At 41.4% G+C, this 26,985-nt stretch overlaps 1 protein-coding gene across 1 annotated transcript; it reads right to left on the reverse strand.

Moving 5' to 3' along the window:
* LOC121387486 lies at positions 1–26,089 on the reverse strand. The gene is made up of 3 exons (XM_041518627.1): positions 25,587–26,089; positions 1,561–1,646; positions 1–221 (listed from the first exon to the last, which is right to left on the reverse strand). The coding sequence occupies exons 1-3, from the start codon at positions 26,087–26,089 to the stop codon at positions 1–3; spliced, it is 810 nt and encodes a 269-aa protein (XP_041374561.1).
* Between the last annotated feature and the right edge of the window lie 896 nt (positions 26,090–26,985).

A 26,985-nucleotide genomic window follows, 5' to 3' on the forward strand; every position in this document is an offset into this window, starting at 1 on the left:
TCATACAAGAGTCGACAATTCATTACGCGGAACGACTGGTTCTCTTGGCTGTGCCATATTATAAACTGGCACCCCGTCATTCATCCTGCCTTTTTCTGTTCTCCAGTGATACATGTTTTGCATGACGCTGAGAATACAGAACACTAGACCGAGACCCAGAATAATGCACGCTGTCAACGCTGGTGTGGGATGGTGGCGTAACAGCATATGTAGAATCAGTACTACAAAAGAAAATTACAATAGTGAATTAAATCAATATGAATATAAAACCAAGGAACTGATTTTTAAATGAACAGAAACCCGCACTCATGCTCCCACCCCACGGATATTCAAGATGTCAACATTCTTTCAAGAAAAAAAACAAACATTTTACCCCATATCCGGTCTCGTTTTCGACGAGACCGGAAGTGGGTATAAATAATAGTTATACCCACACTTTACGAGGGGTATAGGTGAATAACCCCAGTTTTTGGTCGTGAGAACCTTTTCGGCTTTGCCTCGAAGGCCTCACGATCAAAATTGTAAAGTCGCCTTCACTGGGCCGATACTATAGCCTGTGGTAGTTAAAGACCCAGTGGAGATGGTTTTACTCAGATTGGATATTCACCGATACACCTCGTAAAGTATGGGTATAAACATTGTTTTAACTATAGTCCGTCCCATCCTCCTACAAACATGTTTTTTGGAAATAATTTCAGTTTTTGTTTGACGTAGAAAAAACAAGTAAAAGTGTTTTGGAAATTAAAACAAAACCATTCGGCTCAGAAATAAATAACTTATAGTCATTTCCATAGCATAAAAAAAAAATGCCTTCCCTGTGGGAACGGACTAAAGTTAATTATAAAGTGTTTCACTTTCCTGACATCTTTAAATCGTTACATTTCTTTCTTCACAAAATTGACAGTATACCAGTAGCTTAGAGTGTGTGTGTGTGTGCGCGCGTGCGTGCGTGCGTGTGTGTGTGTGTGTGTGTGTGCAAGCAACGCTATATTATTTTTTGACATAGTTTGTATCATGCTCCATTTTAAACGTTACCTATATACCAAACTAAATTTTTTACTAACGTTGTGGGTAGTCCTGGCATTGACAACTGTATAAATGTATGAATATCTATACATTGATTATATGTCGGAATGTATGTATGAGAAATTGTTTCTCATGCCGTTGTGTATATTAGAATTATGCAAGGCTCAGACTATCAACTGCCACGACGGAGTTGGCCATCTCGACATTTGCGTTGTATTCCCCCCAACTGCCAACTTACGACGGGTGAGCTCACATTAACAACTAATCGGTCGTAGGAGTTGTATACCACGAGAATCGACTTCTACCAACAACAGGAAAGTCGTAGAAGTCGAGAGATCGGCGAATTGGCCAACTCCGTCATTATAGTTGGTAGACTGAGATTAGCATTATACATTATGTATGTAATTATATGCTTCTTATACATTACATACATATGTATTTACGTGTTTCTTACATGTGGCGTACTTAGTCCTATATAATTATGTGTATCTTACCTGTGGCGTACTTAGTCCTATATAATTATGTGTTTCTTACCTATAATTAGCACTGGAATGGAGACGAAGAAACCAACGACTGAGATCAAGCGACTGCTGGAACATTCCTTCAAATACCTCAGAGCTCTGTAAGCAAACAATAAAATCTAAGTAAAGTAAAGTAAATGGATTTATCTCAGTCATAGTAACAGTATCGGCAACTATTAATAGGCAAAATCAAACAGTAAAATAAAGTTTATATAGTCATTTAACAGTAGTATGACTCAATATCAGTTATAGTAACAGTATTGTAAAATATTAATAGGGAAAATCAAACAGTAAAATAAAGTTTATAGTCACTTAAAGGGACATATCCTAGTTTTTTTAAACACTAAGGCATATTTTTAAAGTACACATTGTCGCAGTACTATTTGTATGTAATATATAACGGCGGGTTTTCTCTCCAACTGCAGACAAGTTTTGCCATAATTGTATGTTAAATACCAAATTTTGTTTTTCTTTCACAATCTACACTAGCAGTTCAGTCTGTAAAATGAAACGAGCTGTCTTTTCCAGTTTTCCTAGAGCTGTCACCATTGAATTTGGTTCGTACGGTCGTTTCAATAGGCCACTCGGATTGTCTCAAACCTTGATAGGTTGGACACTGCTGTAGGATGTGCTCCGTTTGGACTTCGAATACCATATAGACGTGGTTTCAAATGTGTTAAACATTGGTGGAACCAAAGGGGAGTCACGGGGGTCCCGCTGATTGAAGCGCCCTTTTTAGCAACCTATTTGTAATTACAAGATTCATTATCCAAAATATACAACACTAAATTTCCCCGAAAACGCGTTTCTGAGTATCTTTATTTAAAACTTTTCCAGGGGCATGCCCCTGAACACCCCCCCCCCCCCCGCCCCTCCACATACACTCACACACACACCACCACCACCACCACAAATCTCAATCCCTTTGGGGGCTAGGCTCATTTGCCTTTCGCAAACTCAAACTTGCCCTTTTTAGAATTTTGTGACTCCAACCCACCACGACCACCACCACTTCCCCTTACAAACTCCTGGATCCGCCCCTGCTAAATACTAAATAACCGATAGCTAATATATTCCTTTCCGTTCATACCGGTTGCACCAACTTGTTAACACATTTTACCATTTAACTATTGGTTTTAATTACTGAAAACAAATACATCAGCTTTTTCAAAGAAACAAAAAGCCCACTTCATTCTGTGGTAATTGTGTTAATAATCTTGACGACCCCCCCCCCCCCCCCCCCCCCCCCCAAAAAAAAAAGAAGAAGTCCGTTGTCGATATATAGGCTACTTCTAATGATTAACAGAGAAGGAACTTTTATGCACTTTGTCGCACACAGGAAATTAGATTATTAGTTCATTAAAAACAAGAATTGATTTTTTTTCTTTGGCCATTTCTTCGAGCGAACTTTATCGTTCAAATATCTCCCACAAGTTGTTAGTACTGGTAGAAGACTACAGTTATTTGCGAATGTTCATCTGAGATGGATGCATACCAGCACATTGCATCACAAATGCCCAACTATGTTTTAAAAAAGAAAGAAACGTATAGGTGATTTTAGTCAAGGAAATTACAAATAGGGTCATAATTATAAATTGGACACATTTTAAATATTTGGTTTTAAATTGTTGTGTTATTTCCATCATGATATTCCCAAAATTTCCAAATTTGCCTTCAACATGAATGATTTTTTGGAGCATGTTTGACAATGTTCACACTCATACAAACCACACAAGCGGGGATTGGTGGATATGACGCATATATTTAAGGAAACTTTGCTCATCAAACCATACCAAATTAAATTAGAAAAGAATATAGAAAATGAACATTTGGAAATTATCACTGAAAACTAGGCGATAACTTTCGTATCTTCATCACCACCACCCAGGGACGGATCTAGGATTTTTAAGAGGGGGTGGTTGGGGGTAAATTTAATATAAGTTTGGGTGTCAAACTATTGCAGATATTATAACACCAGCAGGACCTACAAAGACAGAATACCAAGCACACTGCAATGTGTGCAATAGTAAGGAAGGGTGATGTGTTGGAGTCTGATGAGGGTAGACTCTTTTCATTTTGTTTTTTACTTGTCAGCTAAATTAAGGCGTGGTATTAAACCCCTACCCCCTTGGATCCGCCACCGCCACTGCCACCCCCATCTCCCGTTTCATCTTTTGAGAAAAGCTCCAGTGAAGAATTCGACCTTTTCATTAATCAGCTTATTGAATTCTTCAACGATTTGTCAAATCCTTGGGGAGTACAGCAACTCGGCTTTCTCATCGCTATGATGGGAACAGAAGGAAAATCCATAGTCAGAACTGTCAGCATTCCGAATTTCATGTCCGGACTTAAAGTAAAAAGAATGTCGATGCAAATCTCAGTTACGTGAGCCAACAGTACTTGATGGTTTTTCCCAGGGCAGTATTTAGCGTAAAACATCTAGGGGTGGTAGTAGAAAAAACAATCAAGACGCGGTGATTTGGGGATATTCTACGGCTATACAAAAATTGGCACTGGGTTCGAATCCCGGTACTGGCCTCCACTCAGAGCGAGTTTAACAAATCAATGAGTAGGTGTAAGGCCTCTACACGGACACCCCTCCTCTTCCTCTCTCCCCTCCCCCACCCTCTCCTTTTCTCTCTCTCTCTCTCTCTCTCTCTCTCTCTCTCTCTCTCTCTCTCTCTCTCTCTCTCTCTCTCTCTCTCTCTCTCTTTCTCTCTCTTATTTACCACTAACACCTAACTATTGTCCTGGACAGACATTATATAACCTCATTTCATTTCACAATTCCGTCTTATATACCCACAGACAGGATAGCACATGCCACGGCCTTTGATACAGCTGTCGTGGTGCACTGGCTGGAAAGAGAAATAGCTCAATGGGCCCACCAACGAGGATCAATCACAGACTGACCGCGCATCAGGCCCCGCTTCATAACCACTGAAGTGTCGTTAGCGTAATTTTATTTTTAATTAAGTTTTCGATATGCTCTAGGAAACTCACTGAATTCCCCCGTTTCTCATAAAATCTAAAACTAAAATCGTAAATCTGTCCTTTGACATTATTTTACAAGAAAATCCTTTATGGCTGACAAATGAGAAGCTGCGAAGATGTTTGTGACCGTGTTTATCAGATTTGTACTTTCAGACAGGTCATAGCGATCGATTTTATAAAGAGAATACTGTCGGATTAAAACTGACATTGAATTATTGCTACAAAGTGAACATTATAAAAAAAAAAATACACACAAAAAAGATACCTAACTCCTAAAGAAAATAATATTTTTTAAAACAAAAAGACAAATATAATCAACATACACACACATACACACACACACATACACACGTGACTATAGAAATAACCCATCTCAATATTAATCAAGGTTACTTTTATTTATAATCCTTGGTAAAACTAGGATTTCGAACAGATTTGTAAACTTGCCCGTGGGAATATGCCTTTAAGACTAGAAATCGTAGAATTTACCATTGGTCTGTCATCTTGTATAAAGCTGAATTACATTTTCAAATTTTAGGGAGAGGCCATGATATAGGCATTTTGCCTGTTGGCCAATCCCCAACCAGCATTATAATTGGGAATAAATATTGTTTAAACCACACACACACACACACAACACACACACACACACACACACACACACACAGATACAGAGAGCGAGACACAGGGAGTGAGACACACACACACACACACACACACAGACAGAGAGACAGAGAGAGAGAGAGAGGAGAGAAAGACAGAGAGAGAGAGACACACACAGAGAGACCGACACAGAGAGACAGAGACATACAGAGACAGAGAGATACAGAGAGAGAGAGAGAGAGAGAGAGAGAGAGAGAGAGAGAGAGAGAGAGAGAGAAACCAACCAAACGTAAAAGACGAACGAAAAGTAAAGAAGAAGAAGCAATACATAAACAGGTTGGTTTTTGATGCTTAATTACTAAGATGTAGCTGTTTCTAAAAACATATTTCATCGTTATTTTTGCATAAAGCCCGCCGCTCACTGTGTACTTTCCCCTGCGCGTGCTGTAACCTCACCGTGATGCAGGGGTGTAACATTCTCTTTGAGAATGGCCAATACAGCATAAATAAATTTTGAGTAAAAGTCAGTATCTATCTGTGATATTTGTGATTTTGCACGGTTCTTTACACTGTTTTTGTTTAAATTTTGAATTTTTATATTGATGTTGATCATTACTTTGTTTGTTTTCATTACCATAGTTTGACACCCAATGGCCGATGTGTTTTTCGTGCTGGGGTGTCGTTAAACATTCATTCATCCACTGTGTACTCTATGAAATTGAACACAAACAAAACATACGTAGGCGTATGCACATTTATAAACACATCCGCACACAAACATAAACCATACATAGGTCAATGCATATAAATCACATCCGCACACAAACATAAAAACACCACAAATTTTTTTTTTTATTTAACGACACCACTAGAGCACATTGCTTTATTAATCATCGGCTATTGGATGTCAAAAATTTGGTAATTTTCACATATAGTCTTACAGAGGAAACCCGCTACATTTTTACATTAGTAGCAAGGGATCTTTTATATGCACCATTTCACAGACAGGACAGCATATACCACGGCCTTTGATATATTGTGCACTGGGTGCAAAGATGGACCAAACTGACCGCACATCAAGCGAGCGTTTTAACATTGGGCTACGTTCCGCCCTCATCGTAGACCAATGTATGTAAAGACATCAGCACACAAACATAAAACAAAACGTAGACAATGTATGTAAACACCCCCAGCACACTAACATACAACATACAGCTAGGCCTGTGCACATAAACGCTCAAGCATTCAAATATATTTCACATATATGTATATAAGACTATATGTGTAACAGTGAGTAATATTTTTCTCAGACAATACTACAATTAATATCGAGTTTTGAGATCTGACCCCCACGGAACTTGATCTAACAGTTTAATCCTGCGTCAGAACGAGCGACTCGATAACACAAACGGTCGATAACTAATCAAGTTGAACTCTAAGTGGGTTCCTCAGACAGGTTCCGAGTCGCAAGTTTATCGTTTCTTAACAACATCATCTGGAACAGGGTCAGTAGCGTAGTGAACGGGTCTGGCACATTAGGGGCCAAATCCCTCCCACTCGCCGTCAATAATAGAGAATTTAAAATTCCAATGCCGCCATCCCTCTGACCCAGGGAACAAAATGTAAAACAAAATAAAAACAAAAGTAAAGTTTGTTTTAGTTAACGACGCCACTAGAGCACATTGATTTTTTTATCTTATCATCGGCTATTGGACGTCAAACATATGGTCATTCTGACACTGTTTTTTTTAGAGGAAACCCGCTGTCACCATATAAGCTACTCTTTTACGACAGGCAGCAAGGGATCTTTCATTTGCGCTTCCCACAGGCAGGATAGCACAAACCATGGCCTTTGTTGAACCAGTTATGGATCACTGGTCGGTGCAAGTGATTTACACCTACCCATTGAGCCTTGCGGAGCACTTTCAAGGTTTGGAGTCGGTATTTGGATTAAAAATCCCATGCAACTGGAATCCGAACCCAGTACCTACCTGCCTGAAGACCGATAACCTAACCACGACGCCACAGAGGCCGGTGAAATAAAAACAAAGTCAAGACAAAAACATTGCAAGGCATAGTAAGGCAAACAAGGTAAAATAAGACATGGCAAGCCAAGATAGAAGACAATGGAAGTCAAGGCAAGGCAAGATAAGACAAGAAAGTTATTACCTTTTAAATTCATACCATACCACCTCTTATGACATTTGTTTTTAAATTATGTAAATAAAAAGGTTTCCATCAAATTACCATCAAATGATATTGAATGAATGTAATTTTTGCTATTGGACAGCCTTGCCAACAACCTTTTGGAAAGTTAAGTTTGAAGCTACCGCCTAAAAGTGATGATGCCGCTGCAATATATGAGGGCATGTTTGCTATTACCATTAATAAAGTTGTCCATGGATCTAAATCCGTCCTGTTACATTCATATTTAAAACTATGTACATGTACCCTATGCAGAGATGGCTTTTGGAGGCAAACCTTTAATTTACAGTACTCTTTGTTCCTATTCGTGATAAAGGGTAGTGAGAATACGTTTTGGCGTCTAGGTATTTTTTACTTATACTATTTAATTTTTAGTCCTACATGGTAACCATGTTTTTACACACCCGTTGGTGAGAACACCGTGCGTTATTTTTGATAATACATGGTTGTTAACACATGTACGTGTATTAACAAGTTCAAGACACACGACTAGCTGCTCTTATGTGATGACCAGGTCACCACTTACCATACATCCAATGAAAACCTACACGATGGAAATCGAAATTACATTGTGACGTATAGTTAACCTAACAATCATGGGTCTGTAATGCGTAAGTTAGCTACAAGTGCAACGGCTGTAAATAACGTTTAGTCGAAAAAGATGTTAAAATTTGCTTAAAACCGTTAGATACCATTTATCTTACAACTCGTTGTTTAAAAACGTATCAAAGTTGCTTTCTCTCGTTAGATACATTTTTTTTAAAAACTCGTGAGATAAATGGTATCTAACGCCCACTCATGTATTATTCTCTATATACCATGGGACTATTCCGCCAATATCTGGCTCTCAACTAGACATTTAATAAAGCTGATGTTAAGTTGGCGTTTCTCGCCCCAAATTGAACATCCTTCTGTATATCTCCAAAATGACACCTGTCGAAACTCGTTCGTAGCGGGGTGTAAAGTATGCGTAGCTGGTTGCACCACCAGAAAAATACAACGAACAACAAACGAAACGAGAATTTTTAATAGTGTGTGTATATACATTAAATATTTTTCATGAAATTTTTCGGTAAATGAGACTGTCAAAATGAGTATTCATAATTTCAATAGACACAGTAAATGGAATTCAAACTGAATGATTTTTCAAGGGGTTTTTTTAGTTATTTTTTTTAGTTGTTGATCAGCATTGGAAAAAAGTGCCTTTCTTCTTATAGCTTCTTCTTCTTCTTCTTCTTCTTTAAACGTACTCTTTTGACTTTAGAATTGAATGGTAAATGCATGTACTATAGTTTAACACTCAATAGCCACTTATTTTAGGTAAAGTACGACCCTGATATAGTAATTAAAGGCACTTGCCTGACATGAGATGGGCCGAAGGATTGACCTGTCTCAGTGGTTACAATCATGTGTGTGTGTGTGTGGGGGGGGGGGGGGGGGGGGGGGGGAGAGATTCGTTCCAGCCAGAGCGCCACGACTGGCATATCAAACATTGTGGTATGTTTGAAAGTACATACAAAAGACTCCCTTGATAGATAAAGGTTTCTTCTCTTATTCTCAAAAGCAAGTGTCGGAATTACCACAATTATGTTAAGATGCCCAATAAACACGTATCACGTCACCACGGGAATAATATTCTAATCGAAGATTACAACGAGCACCGTGTTAGTCTCGATAAGACCGCTTTAGTCACGATAAAGACCGATAGAGACCCTCCAACTGTTTTCCGTAATAGCCCTGAAAGCGTTAATAATCACAAAATCTCGCCAGCTCGGTGAAACAGGTTTTTGTGTCAGCGGGATATGTCGGGTTCTCATCCTGTCTGATATACCATAATACGGTTCCGTGTTCATCAACAGCGGGCGATGCTAACGTTCGCGAACTATTTCACTGGTCCCCGATGTATCTCATTTGATTTTACATGAAGCGAATATTCAAGTCTTGCGAACTCTTTCTTCTTTCTTCTTTTTTTTCTTTTTTTTTTCGGGGGATGGGGGTGGGAGTGCACGGTCTGGCTAAGTTCGGGCGAAGTCTGGGTTCAGTATATAGGTGGTGTGTGGGGGGGGGGGGGGGGGGGGTGGGCTAGTGAGCACCCAGAAACAATTTTGACTGGTACCGTCGGATAACCGGCCTCGGTGGTGTACTGGTTACCCCCCATTGGACTTACGATTGGGTACAGGGTTCGCCTCCCAATACCGGCTCCTACACAGACCTCTCTCACTAACCACTATAACAACTAAACACTAACCTACTGTCCTGAACTCTGTGTGCCCCCCCCCCCCCCCCCCACCCCCCCCCCCCCCCCCACCCCCCCCCCCCCCCCCCAGGACAGCATGATTAAACCTTAATTGAATATAAACACGAAAATAAGCATAAATGAAAACGCCTCTGATGCATTCTTACAGTTATACGTGCAAAAAGCCATATATTATATCGCTAATTTCACATGTAATTATTTGAGATTTTAAAAAAAACCTACAATAATCTTTGCATAATTTGCTCAAAAATGTAAATAATCAATTTTCATGACGCTTTATCTACTTCTGTCTATACAAAATGTATTTAGCGAAAATAGCGAAACAATTCTCTCTCTCTCTCTCTCTCTCTCTCTCTCTCTCTCTCTCTCTCTCTCTCTCTCTCTCTCTCTCTCTCTCTCTCTCTCTCTCTCTCTCTCTCTCCAGTTAGATTTAAATAGAAAAACTTCAAAAAATCCAAAATCAAGCTGCAAGACTTATTACTGAAAAAAGCAAAGAAACGTCCACTGCAGAAATAATCAGCTCTCTCAAATGGCTTAAAATCAAAAAGAGAATTGACTTTAGAACCTGCCAGTTTGTCTACAAAATACTCAACAAACTCCATCATATCTAGAAACAATGTTGCAAACAACTTCAGAAATTCACTCCTTAAATCTGAGGTCAACTCAACAGTCATCTTTATGAATTAAACCCAAGAACAGAATTTTATCGCCATAGTTTTTCATGCTGTGGAAAACACTACCTTCAAAGATAAAATATTCTCAGTCCCTCGCCTGATTCAAATCCAGTTATTTTAAGCACTATTCAAATAATAATCAATTTTAAGATATACCTTTGTTGTTGATTTTGATGTTCGTTAAAATACTTATGATGTATTGAGTTATCACTGACTCAAGTTTCTTAACAAATTGATTTAAATATTATTTAAATATTCATAATATGTGCTATTGTTTCTTATGCTATACATATTTATGTATCATCTCTATTCCTCTCAGTCTGTCTCTCTTCGTCCCTTATCCGTACTCGTCCGTCTCTCTCTATCTCTCTCTCTCGCTCTCTCTCTATCTCTCTCTCTCTATCTCTCACTCTCTCTCTCTCTCTCTCCTCTTCTCTCGCTCTTCTCTGGAGTCTACTCTCATGATGAACGAATGTAATGTAATCTCTCTCATCAAAACCAAGTACAAACACTATGGCTCTTGAGTAAGAAGAACTTAATGAACGGAAAGAATGAAACGAGGTAGAAAATGAATATTCGGTAAAGCTTTCTAATTTAATGACGTACCCCAAATGGTACACACACTCTTTCGAGGACTCAAACGCCGTGCCGTCATATCGGTATCTTAGTGGTAAAAGTGAGTGAAATATTATACGACAAGACTTTCGTACTAATGACCATTGTACAGTCTAGGGTCTGAACGCGATAGTTTTAGTATCCATTGCGGCGCTTGGATCAGCGAAACACGTGTTTCTGGCCAGACGTATTGTACAACAAACCGAGATAGGGGTAGTAAAGACACAAGAGCACTTCTTGGTGCCGTGATAGAGAGTATGTTCCCATTTTGTTCTTATCGGAATTACCTGTGTTTTGGAAAGTGAATTAGAGTGACGTTTTTCCTCGCGGGTCGAAAAATAAAAGGTTTTTTAAGTTTATGGAGTCCTCTCAAGACCCCGTGTGTTAAGGTCTTTTTTCAGATCGCAAATCGCAGAAATGGATAGATTTTGTCGTTCGCCATACGGATTGTTTTAAGGCCACCCGTTTCAAAAGGATGAGGTCTTAATGGCTTTGTTGGGTTGGATTCGCTGGTAGTACTTGTCAGAATGAAAATAAGCGTATGAGAGGAAACAGAGTCTTGGCGTAGTATATGGAATTAGAACGTGGTGTATTGCGCGGCCACGACAATCGAAAGAGCAGTAATTGGGAGAATAAAGCAAATTCAGTACCCACTCTTTAAAGCTGCATGACGAGTTAAGAAATGTGCGGTAAAAGTGAGAGCCCGGCCCTAGCACTTTCAGCACAAGGGTAGTAGGGGAAGGCCTGGCGATGGAAGGTTAAGAGAAAACCTCGGATGTATCTAACGCGAGTGCAAATTAGAGTGTTGACGTTGGGGAGGAGAGGTCGTGATGTTCTGAGATTTGAGCGGTCGGATGAGACATCTGGTGCTTTTGTCGAAGAGAAGGAATCGTGAGATACAGTACGTTAAGGAGGTTGATTGAAGGGGTGAAAAGTATATCTTTCAAAAAAGAGAAGGGGAGTTCCAGGTTCTATGCAGATCGACGTTGTGTTAGATTTTAAAAAGGTTTGTGATGTAGCTTATAGTACGGAAAGTAATATGTTAGTAGAATGTTTTTCAATTTTAAGGAATTTTTAAACGACCGGTTACTTGGATTGTTTTGGAGGAGTTTAGGAGGTTTTTCTATTGGTCAAAATCTTGACATATGCCGTAGCGGAGAGAGAAGGAGAGAGAAGGAGCGAGGGAGAGAGAGAAAGGGGAGGAGAGAGAAGGAGGGGAGAAGGGAGGGAAAGGGAGTAAGAGAAGCATGAGAGAGAGGGGGGGGGGGAAAGCTGGAGGACAGGAGAAGGGAAAAAGAAGACCTGAGGAAAGGAATACAGGGGGAAGACGAAGAAGAGGGAGGGAGAGAAAAGGCAGTGGGGGAACAGAGGAGAAGAAGGAGGCGAGATGGAGAGAGAGGAGAAGAAGACCAAGAGGGGAAAGGGGGAGAGGGGAGAAGGGAAGAAAGGGAAGGGACAGGGGAGGAAACTAGGGATGAGAGAGAAGAAGAGGGAAGGAGAGTGGGGGGGGGGGGGAGAGAGAAAGGGGGGGGAGGAGAAGGAAGGACTTGGAAAGGGAAGAGGGGAGAGACAGGAGAGAGAGGAGAGACAGAGACGAGGAGGAGACAGACGGGAGAAAGTGGAGGCGGGTGAAGGTTGGGATAGAGGGGGGGAAGGAGGACAGAGGAGATTGGTGGAGACAGGGAGGAGGGAAGGGGGGGGGGGGGCGGAGAAAACCCATTACTGCCATATAGACTACTCCTTCCAAAAAGGGATGTACTCTACTATAGACAAGCCAGTACATGCCACAGCCTTTGATTCACAAGACTGGGATGATAGGCGATCGATGCTGTAAGGCCATCGTATGTCATGTGAATTCTTTACCACTGAGATACATCACGTATCTCCACATGTTATGGTCAAAATAAATTAAGGGTGCCATCTCGAGTGTATTTTTGTACTTAAATAGTTAGAATAGACAATTTAATTGGGTGTGCTGGAGCGGGACGTAGGCTATTGGTAACAGCTGAAACATACCCTATACTAGGTACTGTGCTCTTTCATGAACACACACCGGCCTCGGTGGCGTCGTGGCAGGTCATCGGTCTACAGGCTGGTAGGTACTGGGTTCGGATCCCAGTCGAGGCATGGGATTTTTAATCCAGATACCGACTCCAAACCCTGAGTGAGTGCTCCGCAAGGCTTAATGGGTAGGTGTAAACCACTTGCACCGACCAGTGATCCATAACTGGTTCAACAAAGGCCATGGTTTGTGCTATCCTGCCTGTGGGAAGCGCAAATAAAAGATCCCTTGCTGCATGTCGTAAAAGAGTAGCATATGTGGCGACAGCGGGTTTCCTCTGAAAAACAGTGTCAGAATGACCATATGTTTGACGTCCAATAGCCGATGATAAGATAAAAAATCAATGTGCTCTAGTGGCGTCGTTAAATAAAACAAAACTTCTTTCATGAACATGGTATTCTTACCTACTATCATTAGCTTTACATTGCTTCTCATCAAACTAATTTACGAAGACTTTTAATCTTTCACGCTATGATAATCTGATGAAATTTTATTTCTCGTTCTAGCCAGTGCACCACGACTGGTATACCAAAGACCGTGACATGCACTATCCTGTCTGTGGGATGGTGCAGATAAAAGATCCCTTGCTACTAATGGACAAATATAGCAGGTTTTCTCTCTAAGACTATAAGTAAAAACAAAAACAATTTTAACAACCAATAGCCGATGATTAATAAACCAATGTGCTCTAGTGGTGTCGTTAAAGAAAACAAACTTTAAATTTTTAACTGATTTCTAGTGCGTTGTGTATATTGCATGTACATGTACTTACTTTGCATGTATTTATTCATTAACTCAGTTGGCCTATCCCACGGCACTAAAATCATTTTCAACTACAGTTATTGAGCAGGTCTTTATTTACACTTGCCAATAATCGATTTTGTCTCAGTGCATTTGAACCTGGTTTCGTATTTCGAATGGGGATCTTATTTATAACTCTTAGACTAAACATAAAACTGTCTGCGCTGTGTTAGTAACAATAATATATATGTCCATGTCGGGGTCAACGGCTTCGCGCTGAAAGACGTAAATCATTTATGGTCTATACGAATGTTACATTCACACAACTCATTCCGGGTAATTTTACTATTAGCTTTGAAACCCGTTGGCAAATTTTTAAAAGACTCGTTCTTTTTTCGAGATAAAAATCGATGTTCCCGTCAAAATCTACAGCAACTTATTGAATTTGTTTTTCAAGCTGTCTGATTTATTTAGATTATATTTTCTTATTTTGACACATACAGTCTCAGAGGAAACCCGATTTATTGTTTCATTTGCAGAAAGGGATATTTTATATGCATTTTCCACAGTCTAGACATGCCACGGATTGGTTTGGTTGAATACGTCGTTAAAACACTTGTTTCTCCCTGCACCAAAAAGTTTGTTTTGTTTAACGAGACCACTACAACACTTTGATTTATTAATCATGTCAAAGACTTGGTAATTCTGACATTTATAGTCTTCGAGAGGAAACCCGGTACATTTTTCTAGTAGTAACAAGGGATCTTATATACCGGTATGCACCATCCCACAGTCAGTATAACACATACCACGGCTTTTGATATACTAGTCGTGGTGAACTGGCTTGAACGAGAAATAGCCCAGTGGGACCACCGACAGGGATTGATCCTAGACCGACCGCTCATCAGGCGAGAACTTTACCACTGACCTACATCCCGTCCTCGGCCTTGTTGAATGTGTCGTTAGAAACATGTCTTCCTCCCTACACCACGGCCCTTGATATACCAGTCAGTGCGCGAGAGACGGATAGACAGAGAGGGATGGATGATGTGGAAACTCGTCATCACACGAGCTATTCCATCGAAAAGCAACATTATTTTATATAAACTTTTCCATTGGCAGGACAACACGTACCACACGGCCTTTGAAGTACCAGTAAGTGCGAGTGATATTGAGAGACAGACAAACAGAGAAGGGAGGGAGATAGATTTGTTTATGAGGAAACACGTTTTCATCACATGAGCTACTCCACCGAAACTTTTATATACACTTTCCCAATGGCAGGACAACACGTACCACACGGCATTTGATGTACCAGTCGTGATGGCTGGGAAATCGATCGAGGGTAATAATCGTTCCTACGACCGATCGAACCTCAAGTGAGCGCTCTATCGCTGTGCTAACCTCCCCCCCCACTTCATGGTTACATCAAAGTTCTAAGATTTATACGGGGGGGGGGGGGGGGGGTCTAGACTGTGTTGAGCAAAGTTTCCAGCTGGGGGTGGGGTGGGGTCGAGTCATGCTCCCCTCCAAAAATATATTCGGAACAAAATGTCGCTTTTGCAAAGGGGTTCGACCCTGAAAGCCTATGCACATGAACCCGAGATCAGGTCAGGTCATTGGGCTTTACGTGCACATTCAGAGCAAGCTGTTGTAGCGCACGCCTGTCCTGGGTACAAGAGCCGGCCTTGGCCGACTCCTCTGTCCAGGACACGAACCCGACCATGCCCATGCACATATAAAGGTTCAGGCATGTGCACTCTGGGCAAAGTATACAGTCTCTGGACTGGAGACGTCGCCAGTGCTGATAGATCTGTCGAAGCTGCGAGCCAGAACGCTGAGATAACGGATGGCATGTCATCTTCGTGATGTAATTACAACCCGCATCATATTGAGGGCGACCAGTACACTTAAGGGATCAGGGAAGGAGATTGATCAGGACTTCAAACCGTATGTCAGGGCATGGACGGATTAGACTAGTGCGCCATGATGCTGGTGCCACAGGGGCGAAGCTAACTCGATAGGTCTTTAAAGGCATGGTGTCTCGGTAATTGACCTAATAAATCATTAATGGTTCAGCGAAATAATGTCTGAAAATATGTAGGCTACGTTTAATTTGTCTCGATAAGAACTGCTGTTTTTTCAACTAGCAATAATTAGTCACCATATTCCAAATGTTATCGATATTTTGGAATACATTTGAAATATGGTTATGCAGCCAAATTGAGGGGGAAAATGTATTTTGTTTAACGACACCGCTAGAACACACTGACTTATTAAGCATCGGCTAATGGATGTGAAACATTAAATATGATAATTCTGACATCTAGTTAGTAACAAGGAATGTTTCGTATTAACTTTCCCAAAGACAAGGCAATGCATACCACGGCCTTTGATATTCTAGTCGTAGTGCATTGGTTGGAATGGGGGGGGGGGGTAATCAGAGAATGGATCCACTGAAGGGGCTCGATCTTACAACCTTAGGACCTCAAATAATCACGCTAGATCTCGCCGTTTAAATGAGAGAGAGAGAGAGAGAGAGAGAGAGAGAGAGAGAGAGAGAGAGGGAGGAGAGAGAGAGAGAGAGAGAGAGAGAGAGAGAGAGAGGGAGAGAGAGAGAGAGAGAGAGAGAGAGGAGAGAGAGAGAGAGAGGGGGGGGGGGAGGAGAGGGAGGGAGAGGGAGAGGGAGCGTAAGAGAGAGACAGAGTGATGGAAGACAGATAGACAGACAGAGAGAGACAAAAATGACGGACAGAAATTGACAAAGAGAAACACAGAGAGAAAACAAACGGAAAGAAAAATCGTTCATCCTGAACTAATGCCAGCTGTTTAAAATATGTTAGCGACTGTTAGGTAAAAACGATCGTACCTGCAATTAATTAGTAGTTTTCAGTCTGTGCCACTATCTTTAATTATGTATAATTATGTGATAAACTATGGATAATGTATTATGTGCATGTATAATTATGTGATATATTAGTATATTTATGTTATGAATAATGTATGTGTGTGCCTATGAACTGTATGTTTGCCGCGAATACATTATTACTTATTGGTCAACCGTCATGCGTTTCTGCATTTTACGTCTTCGCTATTTAAATGGAATCAGAGATTCTGCCATTGAAACATGGTTACCACTAACAGACGCTTTTTGATGACTAAAATTACACACTAAAGATATTTTCCTATTTGGAATATTAGTATCTCTTTAAACAAGATGTTCGTTGTCCTAATGTTTGCATGTAACTGAAACCGGATAAATATTTTACCTTGCAATAATTTTGTACTTACCAAACAAATAGATATATTATGAAATAAAATGAACAATCAGGATTTCTGCCAGAGGGTAAAACGGGAACGGCACCATAACCACATTTTTTGCTGATATTATTGTTTTTAAGTTAACCTTTTGAGAACATTAATGACTTATTATTACTGTATGCTTTGCTTAACCCTAACCCTAAATCATTTTCTTTCTGGGAGACAGCAGGTGCATGCAGCACACACTTTGTAAATATTCAATTCCATTGCGCCATACCCCAAAATTTCTTTCTGGCAGAAACCCTGACAATGATTTCTACCAACATTTAGCATATGACTGCAAACATTAAAACTACAGTCACTGGCATTCTAAACAAGAAAATGTATTTCAAATGTAAATTTAGTTGCCAAAAAAGGTTCTGTTAGTCAAAAACATCTTACAATGGTTGCAAACTCAGGCCATCGCCTTTAATGTTGTTGTTTTTATTCCGTTTAAAAATGGAATGTAAGAACGGAATTCTTAATCTTTGGTTTGTGAAACAGAGAGTGTTAAAATGATTTATTCTCAATATTTTAAGGATCCATATAATCCTAGTAAAAACACCGGACATGCAATTCACCAATACAAATACTTTTTAGATTATAGATAGTACAGGTATTTAAAGAAAATCGTAGACTGGTGCGTCATATGATGGAAAGTTGATCCTTTTTTATTATTATTATTTTGTTTTTTGAAGTTGGTGTTTTGAGTCACGTTATAAAGAAAGCATATCATCGTATATGCTTTGATTTCTACAAATCAACCTAGTGTAACAGCCCAAAATATACCCCCCGCCAAACTATACCCGAGGTTAAAGTGGGCTAGCCTGTTTTATACCCCTAACCATAACCCTCATTTTTTATTACTAATCTATATACTAAATAAATAAATAAACAATAATAAACGCTTTAAAAGAAAAGCAACTATTGCTTTCATAAAAATAAAACTATCACAGATTAGTCATTTTAGAAGATATTTCGATATTTTCTAGCCCAAAATATATAAATTGTGATGGAAAAAAACCCTCTGGACATTGAAATACAGACTAGAGAGGTATATTCTGGGCTAGCCTGTTTTATACTCCGGGGTATATTCTGGGCTAGTCCAATTTATTTCTGGGCTATTACACCTGAATAATGAAGTCTTGACCTTCGAAAACAAGTCTAGATGCATTGTATTGAGTTGTGTTGTTGTTGCTGCTGCTGTTTATATTGTTGTTGTGTTATGTTGATTTTTATTTTTGTTTTGGGGGTTTTCTATGTCTGCTTATTTGGAGAGTATTTGTTTGTTTGTTTGGGGGGGAGGGGGAGGTTCTGTGGGGGGGGGGGGGGAATGGAGGGTTTGGGGGATTTCGGCTAAATCGAGGTAGCTTTAAGGAGATGATTGGTAAAACTGGGGCGGGACGTAACCCGAGTGTTAGGACGCTCGCTCGATGCGCGGCCGGTGTGGGATCGATCCCCGTCGATGGGCCCATTGGACTATTTCTCGTTCCAGCCAGTGCACCACGACTGGTATATCAAAGGCCGTGGTATGTCCTACCCTGCCTTTGGGATTGTGCGTATAAAAGATCCTTGGCTGCTAATCGAAAAGAGTAGCCCACGAAGTGGCGACAGTGAGTTTCCTCTCTTAATATCTGTGTCGTCCTTAAAAGCTCTGTCACACTCTACCGCGATTCCACGGAGTTGGCCCGGCAATGTAAAATTTCTCAGAGCGCCGTGGGATCGCAGAAAAATGCTGAAAATCGTTGCAAATTATTTTAAATTTTCACAAGATTGATATGTCACGGCGTCCCTACGACGATTGTGGCTTTTCTACGGAGCGCCCGTGGTGTGCTACCGCGTTCCCACAGAGTTCTAGTTAGCGACTGACTGCGCGCTCACGGCGTGCTAGTAGTTGTCACTGCGCACCCACGGCGCGCACACTGCGCGGACGGCGTGCCCAAAACGTTCGTACTGCGTCTGCGCAGTGAGTGTAAAAGCTGCGACATTCAAACACCGTCGTCAGTTGCTTTCGCTCGTCTCTACAGTCCACGTCAACTTGTATATTTTAACTCTACTTATATCTTTTAACTTCATAGCGTCACACCAGCTTGGATGGCCGGCGAGAAGGTTACGCAGTCCCAGTCCACCGCCATCGCCTCAGCAAGCAGGGGAGAAGCCGTCTCAGTCTCCGAGGCGGATCTCTCGGCCGAGCAGTCCGTCCATCTCCAGGGCCTCGTCTAGACCTTCACGGACCTCACTGCTGCCTAAGAGGACAACATGGCAGCATCATGGCTCGAGGCGAACGACCTCATGTACAACAAGAAGGTTAACGCCTACAAGGACTACAGGAAGAAGGACGCTCTGTGGGAATCCAAAGCAGCCGACATGGACAAAGACGTGGCCACCCTGAAGACCTGGGCCCATATTTTCGAAGCAATCTTAGCCTACGAAATCGTAAAATTATCGTAAGCTATGACGTCACTATGGCGTGTACTGTAGTGACGTCACAACCTACGATGGTTTTGCTATTTCGTAGTACTAAGAGAGCTTCGAAAATATGGGCCCTGGTACAGGTCAATCCACACCCGCTACACTGGATGCACTCGTCCTTGTACTCATCGATGATGGCCTGGCACACTTCACGAATACACACAGACATGGTATTGTGAGGTACTCTAAAGTCGAACTTCATGCTGGCGTACCTTACCCCGGAGGCCAGGTGGCGCAATATCATAGCCAGCTTCAAACCTGGTTCGAGGGCTTTTCGATACCGGGTGTCTTGTTTGGTGATTAGTGGACCCAATCTGCCGAACAATCTCATCGAACATGTCGAGTGGCACACGGAGGAAACTGAAGTAACTGGCAGGATCTTCATACCGCAGCTCAGGCATGAGCCGATGATAGTGACCATACTGCAACCTCCTGCAGACGTCCAGCCACTGCCGTACCCAGACCCTCCTATGCCTTTGGACCTTCCTCCGCCTCCGTCCCTGAATGAGGTGCACAACGTTTGCATCATCCTGAACCTGTTGGACGTGCATGTAGGCAAGGAGTAGCCCGGCTTGCTGGCGTACAACAGCCATGATGAGGTCGGGGAAACACATGAGGGTGACATTGATTAGGACGCATTTATACCATTTTTGTGGGGTTTGCTCACAACGCGCTGGCAGCGCTGTTTCAGCGCTCTGCAAACGCTGAAGGACACCGTAGAAGCGCAATGATCGCCGTGGCAGCTCCGTGTAGTCTGTGAGAGCGCAATAGAATCAATAACTCTTCGTGGAAGCGCAGTACAAGCGCAGTAGACGCGCCATAAGGACGCGGTAGAGACGCAGTGACATCTCCATTGGCTCTGTGAGGTTTCCGTGCAAGCGCCGCCGCCTACAGCTGCGTCCGTGCTGCGACCATGTGCGTCCTTGGGGCGCGCCAACGGTGCTCCTGTGGCGCTCTAGGAGACCTAACTGCGCTGCTACGGCGATCCTACGGTGTTCCTACTGCGCGCATGTCACATGGAGACCTAGGAGACCCCACGGTGTCCAATGGAGATGCCACAGAGATGCTTTTGCGCTCTAGGAGACCCTACTGTGCGCACCTTGGCGTTCTGAATTTTTCGTGGACGCCGCACTGTCTCCGTGAGGACTCAGCTCTGGTGTGACAGGGCTTTAACCATATGTCTGACGCCATATAACCGTAAATAAAATGTGTTGAGTGCGTCGTTAAATAAAACATTTCTTTCTTTGGTCGAACTGATCGATTGGTTATTGTAAACCTAGCTCCATTTGTAACAGTCTCGTCGACAAAATTATATGCTAGTGTCTTCTATCTCATTAGGGATGGGACAGCCTGATTTTTGCCCGATTTAAACGAAAATGCCCGAATCTGGATAACGACATTAATTCATATTAGCATTACTGCCAAACAGCGATGTATAGGGTTGCAAACGAATCACTACGCATCTTTACATGGATTACAACTAATATTGTGGGTATAACGATGGAAATACATGGTAACAGGTTTTAGGTTAGTTCACTTTGCCCGAGTATCTCTATCGTTTTTGCCCGAAATTGAGAATTTGCTCCAGCACTAGGAGGGAAATTACCAAATGTTTGACATCCAATAGCCGATGATTAATAAATCAATGCACTCTAGTGGTGTCGTTGTAACAAAACAAAGTTTCTTCTAAGATATCCTTCCTACGGGTCTGCCCTATCGTTGCTTTTTCTTTGCATAAAAACAGTCTGTGGAATTTAAAATTTAGCTTTCCTATCATTAAAACTGACAGTTAACAGCGTGGGGGTATAGCCCCTTTCTTGCCTTTTCCACAGTTGCCCGCCCCCTCCCAGCTCGGACGACTTCATATGTGTATAAACACCACAGAGGTCGTCATTCAATTTCGATTACCATTCAAAAACAAACTGAAACCAGGTTATTTGTGCCGCGAAATGGCTACTTCCTCTCTGGCGACGAGTTGCAGTCGATGTAAGTGAATTTGTGAAAGCAAAAAAATTAAATTATTGGCCTAGCGTTACTTGCGGCCATTCGTGAAACTTGGCAAACAAAACGCAGATGCAGTTGCTGATATCTAATAATTGTAAAGACTTAGAAAGTCAGGGGTCCCCTGGAAAATATAAAGTGGAGAAAATATTGATTAAACAAATACGTTTTTTTATATGCGTCTCCTTGAGCGCAACTTGCAACGATTTGTAGCAAACCATCAAGTTATAATGTGAAAATACCCCCAGGAAGCTCTACGTGACTAGGAATTAACAATAATTTTATTTGCACACACACTATTAAAGGCATATGTTTCACTTGCAATAATGAACTGTAGTTTACACCATCGCCTAACTAAAACATTAACAAACATAATAACAGTTGGGGAGGGGCGGGGGGTAAAAAAAGAAAAGTTTTTTGTTCATCTTTTTATCAACTTCAAATATCTAATCTGTATCGTCGTTTACACAAACACAAATGCAACATAACGTATATCGTCACTAATAAACATAGAAAATATAAAACATGAATAGAAGCACACGATCTTGTTCTTTGAGGAAGAAAGGAAATGTTTTATTTAACGACGCACTCTTTGAGTGTTGATATATCAAATACTGCCAGGAAAGTATGTTTGGGGGGGGGGGGGGGGGGGGGTTTTTTTTTCCCAGAGGGGGGGTTGAGGGGTTTTTTTTTTTCCCAGAAAGCGAAACTAACGTGATGCTATCTAAAAAAAAAAAACCCAAAATAAACAGACAACAAAACGGAAAAAAAAAAAAACCCACAAAAACCCACAAAAAAAACCCACCACCACATATTAAAAAGTTGAAAAATTAAAAAAGGAAATAAACTATGTGGGCCGTGCGTATACCACCCAACCTCGCTACGGTACTGATATTAAAGTGACAGGCCCTAGTTTTTAAACTACGACGTGTTTTTCAATGTTAGAGCTATTTTTGGTAATTAAAATGAGATATTACTTGCTTTCTTAGGTAGATTATACATTTCCGTACGTCCAAAGTGTTTCTGGTCATTTTGGTCATTATAATATGAACTGTATTTTATTATTATTATTATTATTATTTAAAAAAAATTGTAATTCTAAACCCGCAAATGACGTAACTCTGAGAAGTAACGGTTATGAAGACGAGTTCTAGTCTATTTTTAGAGGATATTTCTACCCGTTTCAACGTCACACACTCTCGTATCACTCTACTGTAACTTTATCCAGATGTGTTATAGGTGTGAAGATTAATCAAACTTAGTTTCCATTTTCACGTGTTGAAAGTAGAGTCTGCGACTTTAATGAAGATTTACTTGTCCTACATGTACAGCAACTGTGTTCCTCAAAACAGGTACAAATGCGTCCTTGTTGATTAAAGCGCGTTACTTAAGCCATAGATATTAATTTAGGTTGTCATACAATTTGTAATAAATACGTCGATTAAAGTTAAAAGTTTAATTTTTTTGTTTAAGGACACCACTAGAGTGGAGCACATTTTATTAATCATCGGATATTGAATGTCAAACATTAGGTAATTCTGACATAACATCTTAGAGAAGAAATCCGATACATTTGTTCCATTAGTAGCAAGGGATCTTTTATGTGCACCATCCCAAAGATAGGATAGCATGTCATAACACGGCCTTTGATATACCAGTCGTGGTGCACTGGAACGAGAAATAGCCCAGTGGATCTACCGACGGGGATCGATCTCAGACGGACCGCGCACCAGGCGATCGCTTTACCACCGGGCTACATCCAATCCCATAACACCTTGGCGACCCACGAAGACTGACGACGATCGACAAGGACATCACAAATTTGTTATGAGAATACAATCGTGGATGATCTGCTCCAATTTGCATTTTTGACCAGCCTCGGTGGCGTCGTGGTTAGGCCATCGATCTACAGGCTGGTAGGTACTGGGTTCGGATCCCAGTCGAGGCATGGGATTTTTAATCCAGATACCGACTCCAAACCCTGAGTGAGTGCTTCGCAAGGCTCAATGGGTAGGTGTAAACCACTTGCACCGACCAGTGATCCATAACTGGTTCAACAAAGGCCATGGTTTGTGCTATCCTGCCTGTGGGAAGCGCAAATAAAAGATCCCTTGCTGCCTGTCGTAAAAGTAGCCTATGTGGCGACAGCGGGTTTCCTCTAAAAAAAAACAGTGTCAGAATGACCATATGTTTGACGTCCAATAGCCGATGATAAGATAAAAAATCAATGTGCTCTTGTGGCGTCGTTAAATAAAACAAACTTTTTGTTTCTATTTTTGTTTTGAAACCAACATATAAACAGGGGAGGGTAGAGGACACTCGAGCTCATAAGCGTATGAGACGGGTGGGGTTGGGGGCAAGAGTTGCAACACCCCTCCCAGTCCTGGAAAAAATCCTCAAATTCGGGCAAAAACAATAGAGTAATTCGGGCAAAATGAGTTGGCCTGAACACTTTTCGCCATGTATTTTCATTATTTTACCCACAATATTAGTTGTAACCCATGTAAAAATGCGTGGCGATTCGTTTACAGCACTGTTACATATAGCTATGTGGTAGTAATGCTAATATGAATAAACGTTGTAATCCAGATTCGGGCACTTTTGTTTAACTCGGGGAAAAGTATCCTGCCCCCTTACAAAAATGGTAGCCCGTACGCCTATGCTCACCGTATTCATCCGTCAAATGTGTTGTACATCCATAGTCGGTGATTGTGTGGGAACTGTTTTTACGAGTTTCCTCTAAAAAAAAAACAGTGTCAGAATGACCATATGTTTGACGTCCAATAGCCGATGATAAGATAAAAAATCAATGTGCTCTAGTGGCGTCGTTAAATAAAACAAACTTTACCAATTTACATTGGCCCTGTTTTCCCATAAAATATAAATCTTCTTTGGTCGATGTGCGTCGATCTGCGTTGGTGTTACAGACTTTATGGAAACCCAGATTTAGGTATCTAACATACTGTGAGGCCTGGTCTAGAATTTTGCACAATAAAGCGTGTCCTAGCGCGGAGTTGCAATGTTGTTGTTTTGGGGAAGGGATTTTAAAATATTTTTGGGGTGTGTTTGTTATACCCACCCAGCCTATATGCAGACATGCCAGCATATACATATAGAGTATTTTTGGGGAGGGGATTTTAAAATATTTTTGGGGTGTGTTTGTTATACCCACACACCCCATATGCAGACATGCCAGCATATACATATAGAGTATTTTTGGGGAGGGGATTTAAAAATATTTTTGGGTGTGTGTTTGTTATACCCACCCAGCCTATATGCAGACATGCCAGCATATACATATAGAGTATTACATGCGTGTCCGTTAGATACCATTTATCTTACAAGGAGTTGCTCTATGGAGCATAGCGAGTTGGATACGTCTTTAAATAAAGAGTTGTAAGACATAAATTATGGTATCTAACGGACACTAATTTAGTATTCTATTCCTTACATATCCTCCCAAATTGAAACGTCTTTTTTTCAACTAAAACCTATTTACAGCCCTCGCGCTAGTAGTAAAAATCAATTTAAAGTTAATTTATACGTCAGAGGCAAATCAATTTCATTTATTGGATGGAATGGCTGTGGCGACCGGGTCATCACCTTCAAATCGATAACACACCTATGTGTGTTATTGGTGTGTGTTATCATAAATAACGAACTGCGGTTTTTGAATCATTTTCAAATAGAACCATCGATGAAAATCGAGCGCACGATCCATCACACCTCGAAAGAGCGACATGTTGCACCAATGCAAAAAACCCACAAACAACACAGAACACACATAAACACCACACACACATACACACACACAGAGAGAGAGAGAGAGAGAGAGAGAGAGAGAGAGAGAGAGAGAGAGAGAGAGAGAGAGAGAGAGAGAGAGAGAGAGAGAGAGAGAGAGAGAGAGAGAGAGAGAGATACCACACCTCTCTCACACACACCACACACCACACCTCACACACACACACACACACACACAGAGAGAGAGAGAGAGAGAGAGAGAGAGAGAGAGAGAGAGAGAGAGAGAGAGAGAGAGAGAGAGAGAGAGAGAGAGAGAGAGAGAGAGAGTCTCTCTCACACACACACACACTAACCAACGAAACCCACCACCTTACCTTCCCTCTCCTTCTGGCGCTGTTAGAATTTTGGCAGCGAAGTAGCACTGCATAGTACACACCATCAAACAACACAGGTTTAGCACGATGACCAGCGTCGTCATGGTGACAACTGCCTTCAAGACATCGTCGTACACGACAGTCAAGTTGATGATTTTATTAGCAGCATCCAAGTCATCAGCAGCATTCACAGACAGCAGTATCTGCAACGCGATCACACTTATGATTAAGGAGGCCAACGACAGGATCCCCAGACATTGGAGGAATTTACCAACGGGACTGTCTTTCTCGCACACGGTGTCGCGTGACCCGTCGCTCGCCAGACTCTGGTGCGAAGTCTTGCAGCTGTGGGGTCTGCCGACCTCTCCGTTACGTTTGGGTAGAAGCGTCGATATTCCAAGTCTCGAACTCGTTTCACTGTGACTCTCCTCCTTCCGCTGTAAAATAACATCAAGAAGGTCTCGGTCGCGGCAGCTCTCGGTAGATCGGTTAAAGTTTTGCATTCTCCGGAGCAAGGAACAGAAGAAGAAGAAGATGATGCCTGCCAGAAATATGACGTAGAAGATGGCCGTGGGGCAACAAGTGGCATCCTGACATTGTTGTTGCGAAGATGTTCAGATCAGCAACTGTCTTGGCATGCATCTACAATGTAAGAAGATTTGAGAGGAATAATTGCAGGAGAAAGCTCTAGTCCAGATATCGTCTGATGGAAAGGGGGCCGAAAGAACACTATCTAGTCCAGGGCCTCGTTCCTCGAAGCGATCTTAGCGCTGAGATCACCTTAAGTGCACAAGGTAGTTATACACTTAAAGTGATCTAAGTGCTAAGGTCGCTTCGTGGAACGGGGCCTAGGACCCATGCTTATAAACCTTTATAGTCTAGATTCAAATCCTAATAACATCATACACATACAATTTGTACATGGCATTGCCACGGCGTTCGAGTCTCAGACTCTATTAAAGTCTTGAGTCTAGACTACTGAAAGTTTTATAAGCACCAGGCCAGAATTGGATGTATAATCTGTTCTTATGTCCAGTTCTGGACTAGACCATCAGCTGCAGGCTACTAGTCGTAATCCTTTGACAGAAAAGGGGCGGCAAAGGATGCCTATTTAGTCCAGAACTAAACATAGGGTCTATTCTTATGCAGTTGTAGTGTAGACACTATTGTCAAGTTACTGGTAAAAATGTGTTCTTTTCAGTTACAAATTAGTTAGTAAAATGTTATCAGCAATACCGATTGGATGTGGAATTGTTACAAATGTGCTTGAGATAAAGTAACTCAAATGTTAAAATAGTAATACAGGGTGTACACTACCAAATCAAATCACATAGGCTACAATAGTAACATATGTGGCTAAAACTCCTACCTGCAGCGTATCAATCGACATAAACGCCAC

This window comes from Gigantopelta aegis, chromosome 2, assembly GCF_016097555.1.
Source record: "Gigantopelta aegis isolate Gae_Host chromosome 2, Gae_host_genome, whole genome shotgun sequence".
NCBI lineage: Eukaryota > Metazoa > Mollusca > Gastropoda > Neomphalida > Peltospiridae > Gigantopelta > Gigantopelta aegis.

Excerpts from the sequence above, each read along its gene's own strand:
- LOC121387486 (XM_041518627.1), bottom strand. The coding sequence starts at position 26,089 with ATGCAAAACTTTAACCGATCTACCGAGAGCTGCCGCGACCGAGACCTT. Across the intron at positions 1,647-25,586 it reads GCGCCAGAAGGAGAGGGAAG|AGCTCTGAGGTATTTGAAGG; the intron begins GTAAGGTGGTGG and ends GTTTGCTTACAG. Across the intron at positions 222-1,560 it reads CATTCCAGTGCTAATTATAG|TACTGATTCTACATATGCTG; the intron begins GTAAGAAACACA and ends TTTCTTTTGTAG.